At 33.7% G+C, this 19,113-nt stretch overlaps 1 protein-coding gene across 1 annotated transcript; it reads right to left on the reverse strand.

Moving 5' to 3' along the window:
• Nucleotides 1-9,088: 9,088 nt before the first annotated feature.
• LOC143054856 (small ribosomal subunit protein uS14m-like) lies at nucleotides 9,089-18,920 on the reverse strand. Its single transcript, XM_076227923.1, has 3 exons — nucleotides 18,774-18,920; nucleotides 12,382-12,636; nucleotides 9,089-9,445 (listed from the first exon to the last, which is right to left on the reverse strand). Exons 1-3 carry the CDS (start codon nucleotides 18,873-18,875, stop codon nucleotides 9,263-9,265), a joined length of 540 nt encoding a protein of 179 aa, XP_076084038.1. The 5' UTR covers nucleotides 18,876-18,920; the 3' UTR covers nucleotides 9,089-9,262.
• Between the last annotated feature and the right edge of the window lie 193 nt (nucleotides 18,921-19,113).

Genomic DNA, 19,113 nt, shown 5'->3' on the forward strand with positions numbered 1-19,113 from the left:
TACCAATCTGATGAGTCAAAGCCCTTTCCAACTATTTTACAATTTATTACAAGAGAGGCGAAAGATAGGGACATTCAAACTCATAAGTCGAAAATAAACTGACAATGCCATGGCAAAAAAAAGACAAACAACAGTATATGAAACACAACATCGAAAACTTCAGAGTCTGACTGAGTAACACGACCCCCCCCCCCCCCCACAAAAAAAGAAAAAGAAAAATGACGGGGAGAGATCTCATGTGCTCCCGAAGAGTAAGCAGATTATGCTCCAAAAGTAGCACCAGTGGTGTTGCTCATGTAAATTCAAACCCGGTGATAAGTCAAATTCGGTAGGTCACATTTAGAGAAAAGGAGGACAGGGTTGTGGTAACGACAATTGAAACATTTTGTGCTGTTTCGGATTATTGAAGGCGCTGTATTGTGACACCCTTGGCATGTACTCTTTAGTGGAGAGTTGTTTCATTGGCAATCATTGCACATCTCCTTGTTTTTATTATATGTATTCTAGGAGCATAACATCTGCTACTCTTCCTGTACATTTCAAACTCCGGTGACATGAATTAAGCTGTACTACTGATAAAAATATGAAGATGTGGTGATTACCAATGAGACAAATTTCTGAAATGATGTAGAAATAAGCTACTGCCGATCGCCGTAGTCTCTCAACAATGAGCAAAATCCATATCAGTTCTTATCTCATTTTCTATATGACCGACATTTATGTATTATAACTGACTTCAAGGATGTCTCAAGGTGAAATATTTCGGCCTTCTACTAAAATAGGTTACTCTGACCTATTTATTTGTTTTTAAAGTGGTTTAAGTTTAACCTGCAATCTAGTCTGAGGTGCGTTTGCATACCGGTATATAAGGGTCTGCATGGGTTTAGCAGAATTAGAGACTAAATGGCGAATTTAACGTCCAGAATGAAGGGCCAAAAATTAAGAAAAAAAGAGAAAAACAGACCCATAAAATAAAGAATATAGAATAATGGGGTGCTAAAATATACCGAATATAGAATAATGGGGTGCTAAAATATAAAGAATATAGAATAATGGGTGCTAACATATAAAGAATATAGAATAATGAGTGCTAACATATAAAGAATATAGAATAATGGGCCTGTACATGTCACTCTGGCTGATCTCATCTGACTTTGACCTCATTTTCACGGTTCATTGGTTATTGTTACGATTTTGTGTTTTAGTTTGTTTTTCTTATACTATAATCAATGGTCAACAATATTTGGTTTCTGGGATAGTTTAACGGTGGACCTGTCAGTCTGGCAGGTATCATCTGCCCTTGATCTCAATTTAATGGTTCATTGGTCGATGTGAAGTTTCATACCCAGTAATTTTAACTAATATCGTATTATGTCACTAGCACACTGTTACTAATATCAATTTGTACTTGCCCAACGCATGCCTATCTTTTTCGAGCCCGTGACATTTCGTATATTACTGCAAATAAATGAAATTCAGATTTTGTCAATTAACCTTACACTTTTACACTGACAGCAGGGGCCCCGCCCACAGCAGCAGAGACACGTGGTTCCGCGAACCGTTGGAACCCCCTATTTTTTACGATCAATGCATTTGAATGGGGACATTTAGTTGGAACCCCCCCCCCTTTTATAAATGGCTGGATCCGCCCTTGCATTTCGTATGGATTCATTATTGTAAACACCCAGCTTTGGAAGCTAATAATTTGCAAACATTGTTCGTCAATGTTGAAGTTTGTACTGCAGAGTCTTATCTAGGGTTCGATGAAAATTGCGGTTTTTAATGATAAAACATTGTTGATCACTGTGTATCGTTATGATGCAGAAATATGTAATTAAATATATAATTTAATGCTAGAAGTAAGTGTCCGACCAAATACGGTTCGCTTTTAATGCCTTATAAATCTGCCAATCTACAAGAACAGCATCATTTCTTGTCATGCTGTATTACAGAGTGACATATGTGACAACTTGTCATGATGTATTACAGTTAGACACATGTGACAACTTGTCATGATGTATTACAGTGAGACACATGTGACAACTTGTCATGATGTATTACAGTGATACTTATGTGACAACTTGTCATGATGTATAACAGTGAGACACATGTGACAACTTGTCATGATGTATTACAGTGAGACACATGTGACAACTTGTCATGATGTATTACAGTGAGACATATGTGACAACTTGTCATGATGTATTACAGTGAGACACATGTGACAACTTGTCATGATGTATTAAAGTGAGACACATGTGACAACTTGTCATGATGTATTACAGTGAGACACATGTGACAACTTGTCATGATGTATTTCAGTGAGACACATGTGACTTGTCATGATGTATCACAGTGAGACATATGTGACAACTTGTCATGATGCATTACAGTGAGACACATGTGACAACTTGTCATGATGTATTAAAGTGAGACACATGTGACAACTTGTCATGATGTATTACAGTGAGACACATGTGACAACTTGTCATGATATATTTCAGTGAGACACATGTGACTTGTCATGATGTATAACATTGAGACATATGTGACAACTTGTCATGATGTATTACAGTGAGACATATGTGACAACTTGTCATATCACTTGTCACGATGTATTACAGTGAGACATATGTGACAACTTGTCATATCACTTGTCACGATGTATTACAGTGAGACATATGTGACAACTTGTCATATCACTTGTCAAGATGTATTACAGTGAGACATATGTGACAACTTTGTCTTGATGTATAACAGTGAGACATATGTGATAACGTGTCATGATTTATCAGTTAGACACATTCGACAACTTGTCATGATGTATTACAGTGAGACACATGTGACTTGTCATGATATATTAAAGTGAGACATATATGACAACTTGTCATGATGTATTACAGTGAGACATATATGGCAACTTGTCATGATTTATCAGTTAGACACATGCGACAACTTGTCATGATGTATTACAGTGAGACTTATATGACAACTTTTCATGATGTATTACAGCGAGACATATGTGACAACTTGTCATGATTTATCAGTTAGACACATGCGACAACTTGTCATGATGTATTACAATGAGACATATGTGACAACTTGTCATGATGCATTACAGTGAGACATATGTGACAACTTGTCATGATGTATTACAGTGAGACATATGTGACAACTTGTCATGATGTATTACAGTGAGACATATGTGACAACTTGTCATATCACTTGTCATGATGTATTACAGTGAGACATATGTGACAACTTGTCATGATTTATCAGTTAGACACATGCGACAACTTGTCATGATGTATTACAGTGAGACACATGTGACTTGTCATGATGTATTACAGTGAGAAATATATGACGATTTGCCATGATGTATTACAGCGAGACACATGTGACAACTTTTCATGATGTATTAGATTGAGACATATGTGACAACTTGTCATATCACTTGTCATGATGTATTACAGTGAGACATATGTGACAACTTGTCATGATGTCTTACAGTGAGACATATGTGACAATTTGTCATGTTTATCAGTTAGACACATGCGACAACTTGACATGATGTTTTACAATGACACACATGTGACTTGTCATGATGTATTACAGTGAGACATATATTATAACTTGTCATAATGTATTACAGTCAGACATATATGACAACTTGTCATATTGTATTACAGTCAGACATATATGACAACTTGTCATAATGTTACAGTGAGACATATGACAACTTGTCATGATTTATCAGTTATGAGACAAGTTGTCATGATGTATTGCAGTGCGACACACGTGATAACGTGTCATGATGTATGACAGTGAGACACATGTGACAACTTAACATGATGTATTACAGTGAGACACATTTGAACACGTGTCATGGTGTAATACAGTGAGACACTTGTGACAACTTGTCATGATGTATTACAGTGAGACACATGTGACAACTTGTCATGATGTATTACAGTGAGACATATGTGACAATTTGTCATGATGTATTACAGTGAGACACATGTGACTTATTGTGATATATTACAGTGAGACACATGTGACAATGTCTCATGATGTATTTCAATTAGACACATGTGACAACGTGTCATGATGTATTACAGCGAGACACTTGTGACAACTTGTCATGATATATTACAGTGAGACACATGAGACAAGTTGTCATGATGTATTGCAGTGAGACACACGTGGCAACGTGTCATGATGTATGACAGTGAGACACATGTGACAACTTGTCATGATGTATTACAGTGAGACACATTTGAAAGCGTGTCATGGTGTAATACAGTGAGACACTTGTGACAACTTGTCATGATGTATTACAGTGAGACACATGTGACAACTTGTCATGATCTATTACAGTGAGACATATGTGACAACTTTGTCATGATGTATTACAGTGAGACATATGTAACAACTTGTCATGATTTATCAGTTAGACACATGCGACAACTTTTCATGATGTATTTTACAGTGAGACACATGTGGCAAGTTGTCATGATTTGTATTAGTGAGAAACATGTGACAAATTGCAAAATCATCATATCATATTTGTGAAATAAGCAAGTTTTTTTTTTTTCGTTTTCTCTTTTTTAGTGACGAGGTCACGGTCAGGTAAGTTTGTTTCTTTCATTTTCTTTCTTTAAGTGGTGAGGTTAAGGTCATGTTATATTGTTTCTTCATTTATATCTATACGATTGATGAGCAAACTGTTTTCGGTTTTTAACACACAGACAAGAAAGTATTTTTTTAAAAGCTCTTTCTCATAAATGGTGAATGTGTTCATGGGACACAGATGATGCGCCCGCTTTCACATAACGTTATAAAGGGACATAACTCAAGAACCGTAGAAGTGACACTACCCAAATTTGTAATTGATCAGAGTTTTATGGTAATAAGCATTGTGTATACTAGTAAGTTATATAACATTTAGTTGAGGAAAACTTAAGAAAGAGATGGGAAACGAAAAATTGAGCACTTTTTCCATTTGTAAAGGGGGCATAACTTTAGAACGGTATAAGTGACGCCACCAAAATTCAAACTTGATCTGTGTTTTGTAGTAATAAGCATTGTGTATAAGATTCATAACATTTTGTTGAGGCAAACTAAAGAGAACGGAAACCAATTTTGGAACGTACGGACGGACAAGGGTAAAACTTAATGCCCCTCCGCTACGGCAGGGGCATAAAAAGTTTTCAAGCAAGGTTTACAATCAAAACAAGCATTCTGGGAGTATTGCATGGCAATACATAGTCCCCTACCGGGTAAGAATTACATTATACGGGAACAAAATGCTAACTTGTTCTATAACTTGTCAAGGTGTAAACAAATAGTAATATCAAGTCATTATATTTAAGCATGACTAAAAACAGTGTGAATAACTGATTATATGAGTGAATTTTTCAAATCCAAGGACCATAACATGCAGAAAGTTATCAGACCAAAACAAAAATTTGAACTTGATCTGGAACTTGTCATGATAAAAAGTGTGGAAAACACTCTCAACATTGGATACGATTAATAGTTCTCTAAAATTAGATATGATGTAATACAATGTATATCTATTTTCAAATTATAATCAAATGTAATTAATAGTTCCAAATATTTTTTCTTTCATTTGTCACAAACTAATATAGATTTGTAACTTATCTATAAAGTATCAACAACTTTTATCTACACACGGTATTGTAATAAGAATAGATTATATATCTAATTAAAGGATGCCACTTAATAACATTTTTTTTATACATGTATATAGTATTCAGAAAATTAGTTAATACAAAATAACAAAACAAACTGGCACAAATTTTTCAAACAATTTACTAAAGAATTTCTTTAAAAAAATGAGTTATCCCATTGGTTCTGGTTGGCTTTTTGTAAGATGGTGCCTTCTGTTAGTCAGTGTGAGGACTGTCATGTTGACCACTAGTTTAGAGAGCTAACGTTACAGCTCTGAACTGGAGCTGCATTTTTGGGACCATTTGTTCCTCCCACATGGTTATCTCTTCCATAGGCGGATTCAGGGTGGGGGGGGGCTTTTGTGGGGAAAATTTGGTTGATTATATAGGGAATCACTGAAGTATGACTAGAGCGGCCCAGCCCCCCCTTTTTTGTGGGAAAAATTTGGTTGATTATATAAGGGATCACTGAAGTATGACTGGAGCGCCACCCCCCCCCCCCCCCCTTATGAAAAGTTCTTGATCCGCCACTGTCTTCAAGTGGTAACGTCCTCTCCGAGTGATCAGTTATACTACCACACATCAATAAGTGTGGAACCTTGTTTTCTTGCCTTTTTTAACCAAAATAAGAGTGCACACACTGAAATGTCTCGTCCGCATATTTTTTTTAATCAAAATTGAATAATAATTACGAGGTCATGGTCAAATGAATCATGCCAGACAGACATGTTCATCAAACTATCATTCCATACACCAAGTACTATTGACCTATAGCTTACAGTATCAGATTAACATTGACCAAGGATCCATAAAAATGACGTTAATGTCAGATGAACCTGCAAGACAGATATGTACACCTTAGGGAGCTACCATTTGATTTTTATGGGGGGGGGGGGGCTAGGATGAAAAATTTTGTCCTGCCTTTTTTTTTTTGCTGTAATCTCTGTCCTGCCTTTTTATTTTTCACTCTGTTTGGTCCTGCTTTTTTTTTTTAGTTTATCCTGACTTTTTTTTACCTAAATTGTCGTCCTGACTTTTTTTTTTGGCAATTGTCTCATCCTGCCTTTTTTTTTTACTCAAAACTCCTGTCCTGCCTATTTTTTTCAAATTTCATCCTAGCCCCCCCCCCCCCATAAAAATCAAATTTTGGGCACCATGATTGGTAAATAAAATAATCTATCTATCTATCTATCTACCTTACAATAATTCAAGATACCAAATATAGTAGCCCTATTGCTTATGGTATCTGATCAACTGACAATTCCATGAAAACTTAAAATAGACCAATGAGCCATGAAATAAATATCAATGTCAAGGTCATATAAAACCTACCAGACAGATATATTTACACAATCATTCCATGCGAGAAATAAAGTGTCCTATTGCTTAAAGTATCTGAGAAATAGACCAAACCACAAAAACTGTGTTCACTGAACTATGAAATAAAGGTCAAGGTCTGATGCAACCTGTCAGTTGAACATGTACATCTTACAATCATTCCATGCACCAAATAAAGAGGACCTATTGCTGTAAGAATCTGAGATACGGACTTGACCACAAAACTTAAACCTTGACCATTGATCCAGGAAATGAGTTGTCTGAACTCTGTCTGGCAGACATGTAGACCTTGCATAGATCCTATATACCTATTGTCATGATTGTAGTTGTCCTACAAATATTTTTCAAGCAGTCACTAAACCATGAAAATGAGGTCAAGGACAATGAAAATAAGACAGACGGAAACTACATAACATAATGTATTTGCATGCATGGTAACAAGAATCATAGTCCTTTACTTTTTAGAGCTTTATACAAACAGTTTATGTCGTCGCCGCCTTCGTTTGTTTCTATTTCTTGCATTATGCATCTTTCTTTGCAGACAAGACAAAAATCTGACAAACAATGAACATAATATAGCCAAGGTCACTGAAAGTGGTATTAAACACTCAAAAGATACCGTAAAAGACAGATAAACTATAATCAAGATACAAAAGATAGATCTTGTCAAAGGAAAAGATTCACTTTAAAACAAATATGGTATTGAATTTCAAAATTTATCATAAAATTTCAAAATGGTCATAATTTGGTTGTTACATGGATTGATTAAATTGGTTGCAATTTCATTCCTCTAACATCATACAATAGGTGTTGTCAAGACGTTGCATCAAAGCAAATTGTGAATGCATAGAAAAAGATATAGTTCCTTGCATTTTCTACTTTATTTCCATTAAAAAGCCCATGGTCAATGTAATAAAAAAAAAATACTAATCAAAGAATTCAAATATCGAAAAATATTCAACTCGTGACATAACAACACTGAAAATTAACTCATGCGCATTAATGTGTTGTTCATTCACTCGTTGAATACTTTTGAATATTTGAAATATGTGAATAGTTATTCTATAACTAATACTTGGCTTCAAAATCAGCACATTATGGATATATTGTCAAAATAAAATTTAATGCATTTTTCAGACATAAAAGCTTGAGTCAAGTTGAATGAAACCCTTGGTTGCAACTTATAATCCAAAATGTTCTGTAGCTAAAAGTTGCCATTGTAACGTGGAATTCCCAGACTTGATCTTTAACTTGTCATGGTGTAAACTTTATAACAAATATCAAGTCAATATCTTCAAGCATAATGCAAAAAAATGAGGAAAACTGATTATTCAAGAGAATTTTCTAAGTCCAAGGACCATAACTCTGCACAAAATCATCAGACCAGAACAAAATTCGAACTTGATCTGTAACTTGTCATGATTAAACAATACACCAAATATCAATTCAATATCTTCAAGCACAAAGAAAAAAAGTTTGGAAAACTGATTTGCCGGACTGACGGATGGACAAACAGACAGATGGCCCGGATGCAAACCTAAAGTCCCCTTCAACTTCTTTGGTAGGGACTTATGATTGAAATTTTACCAAAACTGATGTTTCAACACAAATAATGCATACTTAAGGAGTCTATACTTCATCATTTTTAATGTGATGTGCCAAAATGAAGTTATTTTGTGTTAATAGTAATGTCACAACTATTTCTATGTGAATTTGGCCTGATTAAAAAAACATCAAATTCTAAGGGCCAATTTTAACCCTTCATGAACCTACTTCTTTGGTTTGAATGAATTCAGTAATTGCAGCAGAGAAGATTTTTTAACAACTTTACAAGGAACGACTGACAATGACAGACACCAAGTGTCAGCATAAGACAATCATGGCCCTTAGGTCCAAAAGAGCTAAAAACTAGTTTAACCCCATGTGCCTGAACTCTGCAGTCCAAAATCAGGAATCTCCCCTCATATGTATATTCTTCAGTTAATACAAATGACTGCTACAAATTGTTCTGTTTCATAGAAATAACATCAAACAAACAATTTATTTTCTAATCATCAAATATATCTCACATCTCTTTTATCATGTTTATAGATCAAGCTTGAAAATACAAACAAATGTTAACAAATCATGAAATTGTTTTTCTTCTCATACCATACCACCGACTCTATTTTCACACTAGACAAATCTATATATAGTTTGCTTATAATGTATAAGCCACTGTCACTATTCAATCACCACTGAGCACGTGTAACACCAGACAGATTATTATAGTCTGCTAATATTCTCCACTGTATCCGACTAAGTCTCCATCTCCTTAATCTACCTCGTGCCTTTCCTGTCAAAATGCATCGTGGGAATGTGTGAGTAACAGAACTTCTCCTTGGTAACTCATGTAATTCTGCTGCAACTAACTCCTGGAATAAGAGAAATATGGGTCAGTCTACAGATTAGGCCAAACTGAAATATATGTCTGGTTACAGTAACCTGCCATACTTTTTAGTAATAATAGCTTATTCTTAAGATTTTTTGTCATTTTTCATTATTTAAAGCACTATTAAAGTCAGAGACTCAATGTCAAAAACTAAAATAAAATGTCAAACCAGATGCTGGGCAGGGCGCAGCTTTATACGACCGCAGAGGTCGAACCCTGAACGGTTGGGTGAAGTATGGACACAACATTCAAGCTGGATTCAGCTCTAAATTTTGATTGTGATTAAATAGGTTTCTGACACAGAATGAATGTGGTCTAATGAGCTCAAAAATTTGTTTTTGCCTTTGAGCAATTCACTATGCTGTTGAATATTAATCCTCTCAAAAAAATGTTTGAAGAAATTTTCTTTTTATTTATGAAATCTGAAATGAAAAAAATTGAACCCCCCGCCCCCCCAATATTTTTTTAACATCCCCCTTTCCCTTATTCCAAAACTGATCCCAATTCAAATTTCTAATGGAGTTTGCAACAATAACTACTCATTTAAATACATATTAAAATGTAAAAAAAGTGATTTATATCACTGAATAGTAAAGATTGTTTTAATTTACCAGTTGAAAGTAAAAGTGAATATACATTGTATATTGTATAAAACAATGATTTAAGTTGATTCAACTACTACAAAGTAAAATAACTCCAATTGAAAATTTCTTGCTATTGCACAATATTGTGCAATTAGATATTTCTTGCTATTGCACAATACTGTGCAATTAGATATTTCTTGCTATTGCGCAATACTGTGCAATTAGATATTTCTTGCTATTGCACAATACTGTGCAATTAGATATTTCTTGCTATTGCGCAATACTGTGCAATTGAAAATATTTGCTATTGCACAATACTGTGAAATTGAAGATTTCTTGCTATTGTGCAATACTGTGCAATTGAAAATTTCTTGCTATTGCACAATACTGTGCAATTGAAGATTTCTTGCTATTGCTGAATACTGTGCAATTGAAAATTTCTTGCTATTGCACAATACTTAATATAATAATTTTGGATCCTGATTTGGACCAACTTGAAAACTAGGCCCATAATCAAAATCTAAGTACATGTTTAGGTTCAGCATATCAAAGTAGCCCAAGAATTCAATTTTTGTTAAAATCAAACTTAGTTTAATTTTGGACTTTTTGGACTTTAATGTAGACCAATTTGAAAACGGGACCAAAAATTAAGAATCTACATACACAGTTAGATTTGGCATATCAAAGAACCCCAATTATTCAATTTTTGATGAAATTAAACAAAGTTTAATTTTGGACCCTTTGGGCCCCTTATTCGTAAACTGTTGGGACCAAAACTTCCAAAATCAATCCTAACCTTCCCTTTATGGTCATAAACCTTGTGTTTAAATTTCATAGATTTCTATTTACTCATACTAAAGTTATGGTGCGAAAACCAAGAAAAATGCTTATTTGGGCCCCTTTTTGGCCCCTAATTCCTAAACTGTTCAGATCTGACTCCCAAAATCAATCCCAACCTTCCTTTTGTGGTCATAAACTTTGTGTTTAAATTTCATTGATTTCTATTTACTTATACTAAAGTTATTGTACCAAAACCAAGAACAATGCTTATTTGGGCCCTTTTTTGGCCCCTAATTCCTAAACTATTGAAACCAAAACTCCCAAAATCAATCCCAACCTTTCTTTTGTGGTCATAAACCTTGTGTCAAAATTTCATAGATTTCTATATACTTAAACTAAAGTTATAGTGCGAAAACCAAGAAAATGCTTATTTGGGCCTTTTTTGGCCCCTAATTCTTAAATGTTGGGACCAAAACTTCCAAAATCAATCCCAACCTTCCTTTTGTGGTCATAAACCTTGTGACGACGACGACGCAGATGACGACGCCAATGTGATACCAATTAACGACCAAAATTTTTTTGCAGTCGTATAAAAATCCCTACCTACCTAACCTTACTTTAGTTTAGATGCAACTGGAAGTTTCAACCACACAATCTATTTTATTTGGCCTTAATTAATTGGAGGGTTCTCACTAAGAAGAGTCCATAAGTCATGGTCTCATGAACATCTGCCTGGACAAGTACTCATCACTTTGAAACTTGGAAGTCAAGTCTTGAGATATCAAGATTGCAGAATTCTCAAAACTGTTTTTTTTTTACCATGGTGACAAAAATCTGTTGTTCCCAATAGTATTTTAAAATTGTGTTAGGCCTTTCACAAAATTTGGGTGGTCAGAGTGGTCTGGGATAATATCAACTGAGTCCATTTATTATCATTTCATTGCAATTTTATATGATGATTAACAAATTAATTCTATTTTGAGTCATGAAAACTTAAATAATAAATAAAAATATTGTTATTTATTTTCTTCATGCTGTTTGTTGGACACAATTGCAAAAATAAAAGCATGAAAAGGTAAGTTCTTGAACTCACCTACAAAAATCTTTAATACTATTTCTAGCAATAATAAATTTGGAAGAAAAAATTGGAAATACCTTATTTGTTTTAATGATGTAAACACATGTATTTTTCATTGGCCTTATGTAGAAAAAGTATTTTGATATTTTTCAAATTGGAACATAGTCATGACAGTGAAGAACATAGTCATGACAGTGAAGAACATGAAGAAGATGCTTCAAGGAATACATAGGGAAAGAAATGCTATTTTCAGAAACCTGTTATGAACTTCAGGGAAGATAAAGTATTAAGATGTGGAATTCTTTTTCTTTTTTATGAGTGTGTAGGAGTATAGTTAAAAAAATGGCTGTGTCTAGATTAAATCTGAGGACACAAATTCAATGACCCTAACCCTACCCTGAACCCATTGTTCTAATTTTTCTTACTCTATTTTTATAAAATTCCAAATTATCTTTAATATGACGTTTACATGTTTACCTTGAAAGGATGAGGTAAAACTCTGCTTTTTTTCATGGTCACAAGTCTCAATCGTTGTGGTCCATATTGTTTAATTAATTTACGATTGTTATAGTCTCTGTTTGCCGCCCATTTTAAAAGTCTTTTTTGATGATTAAATTTTGGTTCTGCAAATGGATCAAACTCCTTTGGTGTGTCTGCACACGTTCTTATCTGTGTGCACAGTTTCCATGGTGCTGAAAATGATTCTGTCAGTGGCTTTGATAATAAAGGAACCTACAATAAATTACCAACAATTAATATAGTGGTTGAATTAGTTGGTACAGATGACCCATGAATTTTTTTGTAGAGTGATTTTATTACAACTACATGTATAATGATATAAAGACGTCTAAACTATATGAATTTAAAATTGAGAATGGAAATTGTATTGATGACTGAAACAACAGATAACATCATAAGTAAACGATGTTTAATGTATCACAATAGTACTGCCATACTGTAAAGTATTCTTCTGTGTGTAATTTGGCCTTTTTAACTTGTTTGGATTTAAGCGTCACTGATGAGTCTTTTGTAGACGAAATGCGCGTCTGGCGTATATACTAAATTTAGTCCTGGTATCTATGATGAGTTTATTACCAACAAAATTAAATTTATCTTTAGGCTTGTTACTGTGATTTTGAATAAAATCATAATATCAAATAACCATGAAGTACAATTTTTCCATTTTCCACACAGATTGGTATCAATGAAAAATTAATTCATCGATTTATGGCATTAACGTAACAAGAGCTCCAAAGTTATAAATAAATTGCTTCGCTTAGCACAGCTGGATACTTAGAATTGGTTAAATGATTTGAGTTTATATTCAATTTTTTAGTTTTGAGCAATACACTTTGCTGTTGTGAAATTGACACCCCACCCCACCCTTTTTTTGCAAAAAAAACATGTTCGAAGAAATCTACTTTTTAATTTCTGAAATTTGAAATGAGAAAAATTTCCCATTCCCACATTTTCTTCTTTACCCCCTCCCACCTAACAGGGGTTAAAAATTTTTGTTACAGGTAACAAGCCGAGGACTTGTTTGCAGCAGGATTTTACTAGCCCTTTTGGAAGAACTGCTAGCCAATCAAAACTGATCTGCTAGCCCGAGAATGCCTTACAAATCAAAAGTTTGCTGCATAATTACAAAGTGGGTGTCCCTTGTTTTGAAGGTGGCATTATATACACTGTATTTAATAATTTTTGTTGACCTGCTTTTTATTCTGTTGGTAAACAAACAATGGTGCTTATCCTAACTTAGTTGTTCCCCCATAAAAAACAGACTTTTCATTGGCGTGCTCGGGAAAATAACGGCAATATATTTTTGTATTTTTTCATCAGCAATATGGCCGACCTTGCCCAGCGGAATCTTTCTTTCAGAGACACTATTCCGCTTCTCCTTGTCATATTTGGCGGATGAATTGTCAGTCTCATTACCCCTTTCATTGACAAAGTTCCTGGGGTGCCCGTACTAAAATATTTAGAAATATTTTGTTGCATGGATTGGTTTCATGCTCAACAGCTGTCTGACAAGACTGGTCAATACCGATCAATACATCATACCCCCAGTACCATTAATTGAAAATCTCATCAAAAAAAAAAATTACCATACCCCCACTTACCGGCAACCCAGAGTTATTTTATCTTTTTTTAAAATGTGTACAACAGGACCAGTTCAAATTCTTGGAATCCTGGATGATGTAGTTGAATCTGATTGGCTAAGATAGAATAGTGATGAAGAGATTTTCCACTTTCTATTTTGGAAACGCCAAGAATTTTTTGTTTACTAGTCCGTCAGGCATATTGGGTTAAAATTTTGATTGCCCGAGGCATAAATGCTCAAGTCCTGGGCGTTGGGCTAGGATTTTTTAACCCCTGCCTAAATTTTTTCACCTCCCCTCATCTTCCCATTTAAAAAAAAATTCCCTCAAGGTTGCACTTTGTAAATACAGCTGTTTCTAAAAACACGCCTCTTTTGGGGAGATCTTGAATATTCATAGAAAATTAATTTTGTTTACATACTGGTTCCCAGTTATCATGGTTATGCTCTCTGTGTTCCATCTCACAGAGACATAACTTGGGAATGTTACCAGTACATTAACATGTGAATATTGTTTACATTGAGATCTGTGGTAACCTTTCATTCGAGGTAGGAGATTCGTGATATTTATACTTTATGCAAATTTAGAACCATCAACCATAAATTACCCATTGAGATAGGGAGATGGACAAATATTCAGAGAGACAGACGAAATTGTAAATTATATAACTCTAAAGATCTTGGAGATGAGCATGATGAGTATCATAATATTATGATGTGCACAGAGATGTCAGTAAAAAGAAACGAATGCATTGATAAACCAGATGCTCCGCAGGGCGCAGCTTTATACGACCGCAGAGGTTGAACCCTGAACGGTTGGGGCAAGTATGGACACAACATTCAAAATGGATTCAGCTCTAAATTTGAATTGTGATTAAATAGTTGACACAGCATAGGTTTCTGACACAGAATGAATGTGGTCTAATAATCTTAAAATTTGTTTTTTGCCTTTGAGCAATTCACTATGCTGTTGAATATTAATCCTCTCAAAAAAATGTTTGAAGAAATTTTCTTTTTATTTATGAAATCTGAAATGAGAAAAATTGACCCCCCTTTTTTTTCACATCCCCCTTTCCCTTATTCCAAAACTGATCTCAATTCAAATTACTAATGGAGTTTGCAACAATAACTACTCATTTAAATACATTATAAAATATTAAAATGTAAAAAAAGTGCTTGTTGTCACTGAATGGTAAAGATTGTTTTAATTTATCAGTTGGTAGTAAAAGTGAATATACAGTGTATATTGTATAAAACAATGATTCAAGTTGATTCAACTACTATTCTGGACAAAGAAAGATAACTCTAATTGAAAATTTCTTGCTATTGCGCAATATTGTGCAATTAGATATTTCTTGCTATTGTGCAACTGTGCAATTGAAAATACTTGCTATTGCACAATACTGTGCAATTGAAGATTTCTTGCTATTGCACAATACTGTGCAATTGAAAATTTCTTGCTATTGCAAAATACTGTGCAATTTGAAGATTTCTTGCTATTGCTGAATACTGTGCAATTGAAAATTTCTTGCTATTGTGCAATACTTAATATAATAATTGTGGATCCTGATTTGGACCAACTTGAAAACTGGGCCCATAAAAAACCAGGTGCTCCGCAGGGCACAGCTTGTTACGACCGCAGAGGTCGAACCCTGAACAGTTGGGGCAAGTATGGACAAAACATTCAAGCGTGATACAGCTCTGAATTTGGATTGTGATCAAATTTTTGACATTACATGGGTTTTTTTTACACAAAACAAATGTCAAGATTTTACAAATCAATTAAAGATTTCTTCTTCAAACTTATTTAAATCTAAAATTAAATAGTTGACACAGCATAGGTTTCTGACACAGAATGAATGTGGTCTAATGAACTTAAAAGTTTTTTTTTGCCTTTGAGCAATTCACTATGCTGTTGAATATTAATCCTCTCAAAAAAATGTTTGAAGAAATTTTCTTTTTATTTATGAAATCTGAAATGAGAAAAATTTAACCCCCCCCCCTTTTTTAACATCCCCATTTCCCTTTTTCCAAAACTGATATCAATTCAAATTTCTAATGGAGTTTGCAACAATAACTACTCTTTTAAATACATCATAAAATATTAAAATGTAAAATAAAGTGCTTGTTATCACTGAATGGTAAAGATTGGTTGGTAGTAAAAGTGAATATACATTGTTTATTGTATAAAAAAATAAAAAAACTTCATCAGCAACATTTTATATTGGCAAATTTCCAATGAAGTTATTTACATAAAGTTATTGGCAAATAAAAATAGAAAATGACATCATAGTCATGTCTGGCAAATTTCCAACATATATTATCAACTACTATTCTATACAAAGAAAGATAACTCCAATTGAAAATTAAATGCTATTGCACAATATTGTGCAATTAGATATTTCTTGCTATTGTGCAATACTGTGCAATTGAAAATTTCTTGCTATTGCACAATATTGTGCAATTAGATATTTCTTGCTATTGTGCAATACTGTGCAATTGAAAATTTCTTGCTATTGCACAATACTTGATATGGAATCCTGATTTGGACCAACTTGAAAACTGGGCCCATAATCAAAAATCAAAGTACATATTTAGATAAAGCATATCAAATAAGCCCAAGAATTTAATTTTTGTTGAAATCAAACTTAGTTAATTTTGGACCCTTTGGACCTTAATGTAGACCAATTTGAAAACTGGACCAAAAATTAAGAATCTATACACAGTTAGATTTGGCATATCAAAAAACCCATTTATTCAATTTTTGATGAAATCAAACAAAGTTTAATTTTGGACCCCCATTTGGACTAACTTGAAAACTAGGCCAATAATTAAAAATCTAAGTACATTTTTAAATTCAGCAAATCAAAAAACCCCAAGGATTCAATTTTTGTTGAAATCAAACTAAGTTTAATTTTGGACCCTTTGGACCTTAATGTAGACCAATTTGAAAACGGGACCAAAAATTAAGAATCTACATATATAGTTAGATTCGGCATATCAAAGAACCCCAATTATTCAATTTTTGATGAAATCACACAAAGTTTAATTTTGGACCCTTTGGGCCCCTTATTCCTAAACTGTTAGGACCAAAACTCCCAAAATCAAACCCAACCTTCCTTTTATGGTCATAAACCTTGTATTTAAATTTCATAGATTTCTATTTACTTATACTAAAGTTATTGTGCGAAAACCAAGAATAATGCTTATTTGGGCCCCTTTTTGGCCCCTAATTCATAAACTGTTGTGACCTCAACTCCAAAAATCAATCCCAACCTTCCTTTTGTGGTCATAAACCTTGTGTTAAAATTTCATTGATTTCTATTCACTTATACTAAAGTAATTGTGCGAAAACCAAGAATAATGCTTATTTGGGCCCTTTTTTGGCCCTTAATTTCTAAACTGTTGGAACCAAAACTCCCAAAATCAATCCAAACCTTCCTTTTGTGGTCATAAACCTTGTGTCAAAATTTCATAGATTTCTATTCACTTAAACTAAAGTTATAGTGCGAAAACCAAGAAAATGCTTATTTGGGCCCTTTTTGGCCCCTAATTCCTAAAATGTTGGGACCACAACTCCCAAAATCAATCCTAACCTTCCTTTTGTGGTCATAAACCTTGTGTTAAAATTTCATTGATTTCTATTCACTTTTACTAAAGTTAGAGTGCGAAAACTAAAAGTATTCGGACGACGACGCCAACGTGATAGCAATATACGACCAAAAAATTAAAATTTTTGCGGTCGTATAAAAATGAATTTGTATTAAGTTCCAATCTTATATTTTACTAGACTAATAAATATATATTTCATTCAAAGTCTCATGCAAACAAGACCAGAAAAGAAATTAGATTTCTGCGCAAATGCGGGGAAAACCGGAACAGGAAGTAGATCTGAAAAAAAAGTTAACGATTAGCAGATTTTGAGTTCATTAGTAGAATGAAAAATTCTGGAAATTTTCCCGATTTTTAAAATTTAAAAAATTTTTTTTTATTGATTTTTCTACCATAATTTGGGACTTTGTCCCCATAATATGAGGCAGGCATTACCTGTAAATGGGGACAAGTCTGTATGAATTATTTTTTTGTAACTTACATATTTGTTGAAAAAAAGAAACGGAAATACTGTAACGTTTCCGATTTTGGTTCTGTTGTTAGGGATTTTAGTTGTGACGTTATTTAAGTTATGACGTCATATGCAATGTAAACAAACTGATAAATATATATTTTACTCAGTTTCATACAAACGAGACCTGAAAAAGGAAGTACATTGTAGATTTCTGTGCAGATGCGTGAATTCAAAACATGACATCAAAAAAATTTTCTCAATTTTTTTTTTCAAAAATGTCCAGAAAAAAAAACCATAGCCCCCCCAGAAAATCAAATGGTTGCTGCCTTAGTACAATGAAAAATATTTCGGGAAAATTTTCTCGATTTTTATACTGTTATTGGGGACTTCGTCCCCATATTATTTTCAATGTCACACGTTATGTCTGTTAGTGAAATATTCTTGCCCATACATGAAGATATTTGCCCTTCACATGACACAACCCCTTGGCCTTGTAGAAACTATGTATCAAGTCACAGGAGTTTGAAATTCGAGAGAAGCTCTACTGTGATAGTCGACTTCGGTATATTTTTACCCCCTTATTGATAGGATTTCAAACTCCTGTGATCAAGTTTATGAGAGAGTAACCAAAAAAACTGTCAACAAAAATTTTTCTACACAAGTTCAATGCCAATTTGTTTGCTGAATGAAAAAAATATAAATTACTGTTTTACTGTGATTAAAAGCAAATGTATTTCGTAATGAAATTGCAACTCTGTTGACTATGGAGGCTGCCATCTTGGTTCGAAGACAACTCAATGATAACATATGTAAAGAAAACTGTCTTAAATCTATCCACAAAAATTACACTACGTTATACAAACTTAGTGTTTTCATTTTTAAATATCAAAATAATTATTCAAATTTTGTGTTAGTCAAATGATTTAAGTATATTTCTATTTTAGGTGTTATCATTTTGTTTTGAAATTTATGCCATTTAAGGGCATGCGAGTTGGAGTACCGGAAATTGCCCAACCTTTTCAGTTCTAAAAAGTGCTTACGTTTA

Source organism: Mytilus galloprovincialis, chromosome 12 (genome assembly GCF_965363235.1).
Source record: "Mytilus galloprovincialis chromosome 12, xbMytGall1.hap1.1, whole genome shotgun sequence".
Lineage (NCBI taxonomy): Eukaryota > Metazoa > Mollusca > Bivalvia > Mytilida > Mytilidae > Mytilus > Mytilus galloprovincialis.

What these genes read in the sequence shown, in the direction of transcription:
- LOC143054856 (XM_076227923.1), bottom strand. Translation starts at nt 18,875, where the DNA reads ATGTTATCATTGAGTTGTCTTCGAACCAAGATGGCAGCCTCCATAGTC. An exon ending in CTTTTAATCACAGTAAAACA is followed by an intron (nt 12,637 to 18,773) that starts GTAATTTATATT and finishes AATTTATTGTAG; the next exon opens with GTTCCTTTATTATCAAAGCC. An exon ending in TTTTACCTCATCCTTTCAAG is followed by an intron (nt 9,446 to 12,381) that starts GTAAACATGTAA and finishes CTCTTATTCCAG; the next exon opens with GAGTTAGTTGCAGCAGAATT.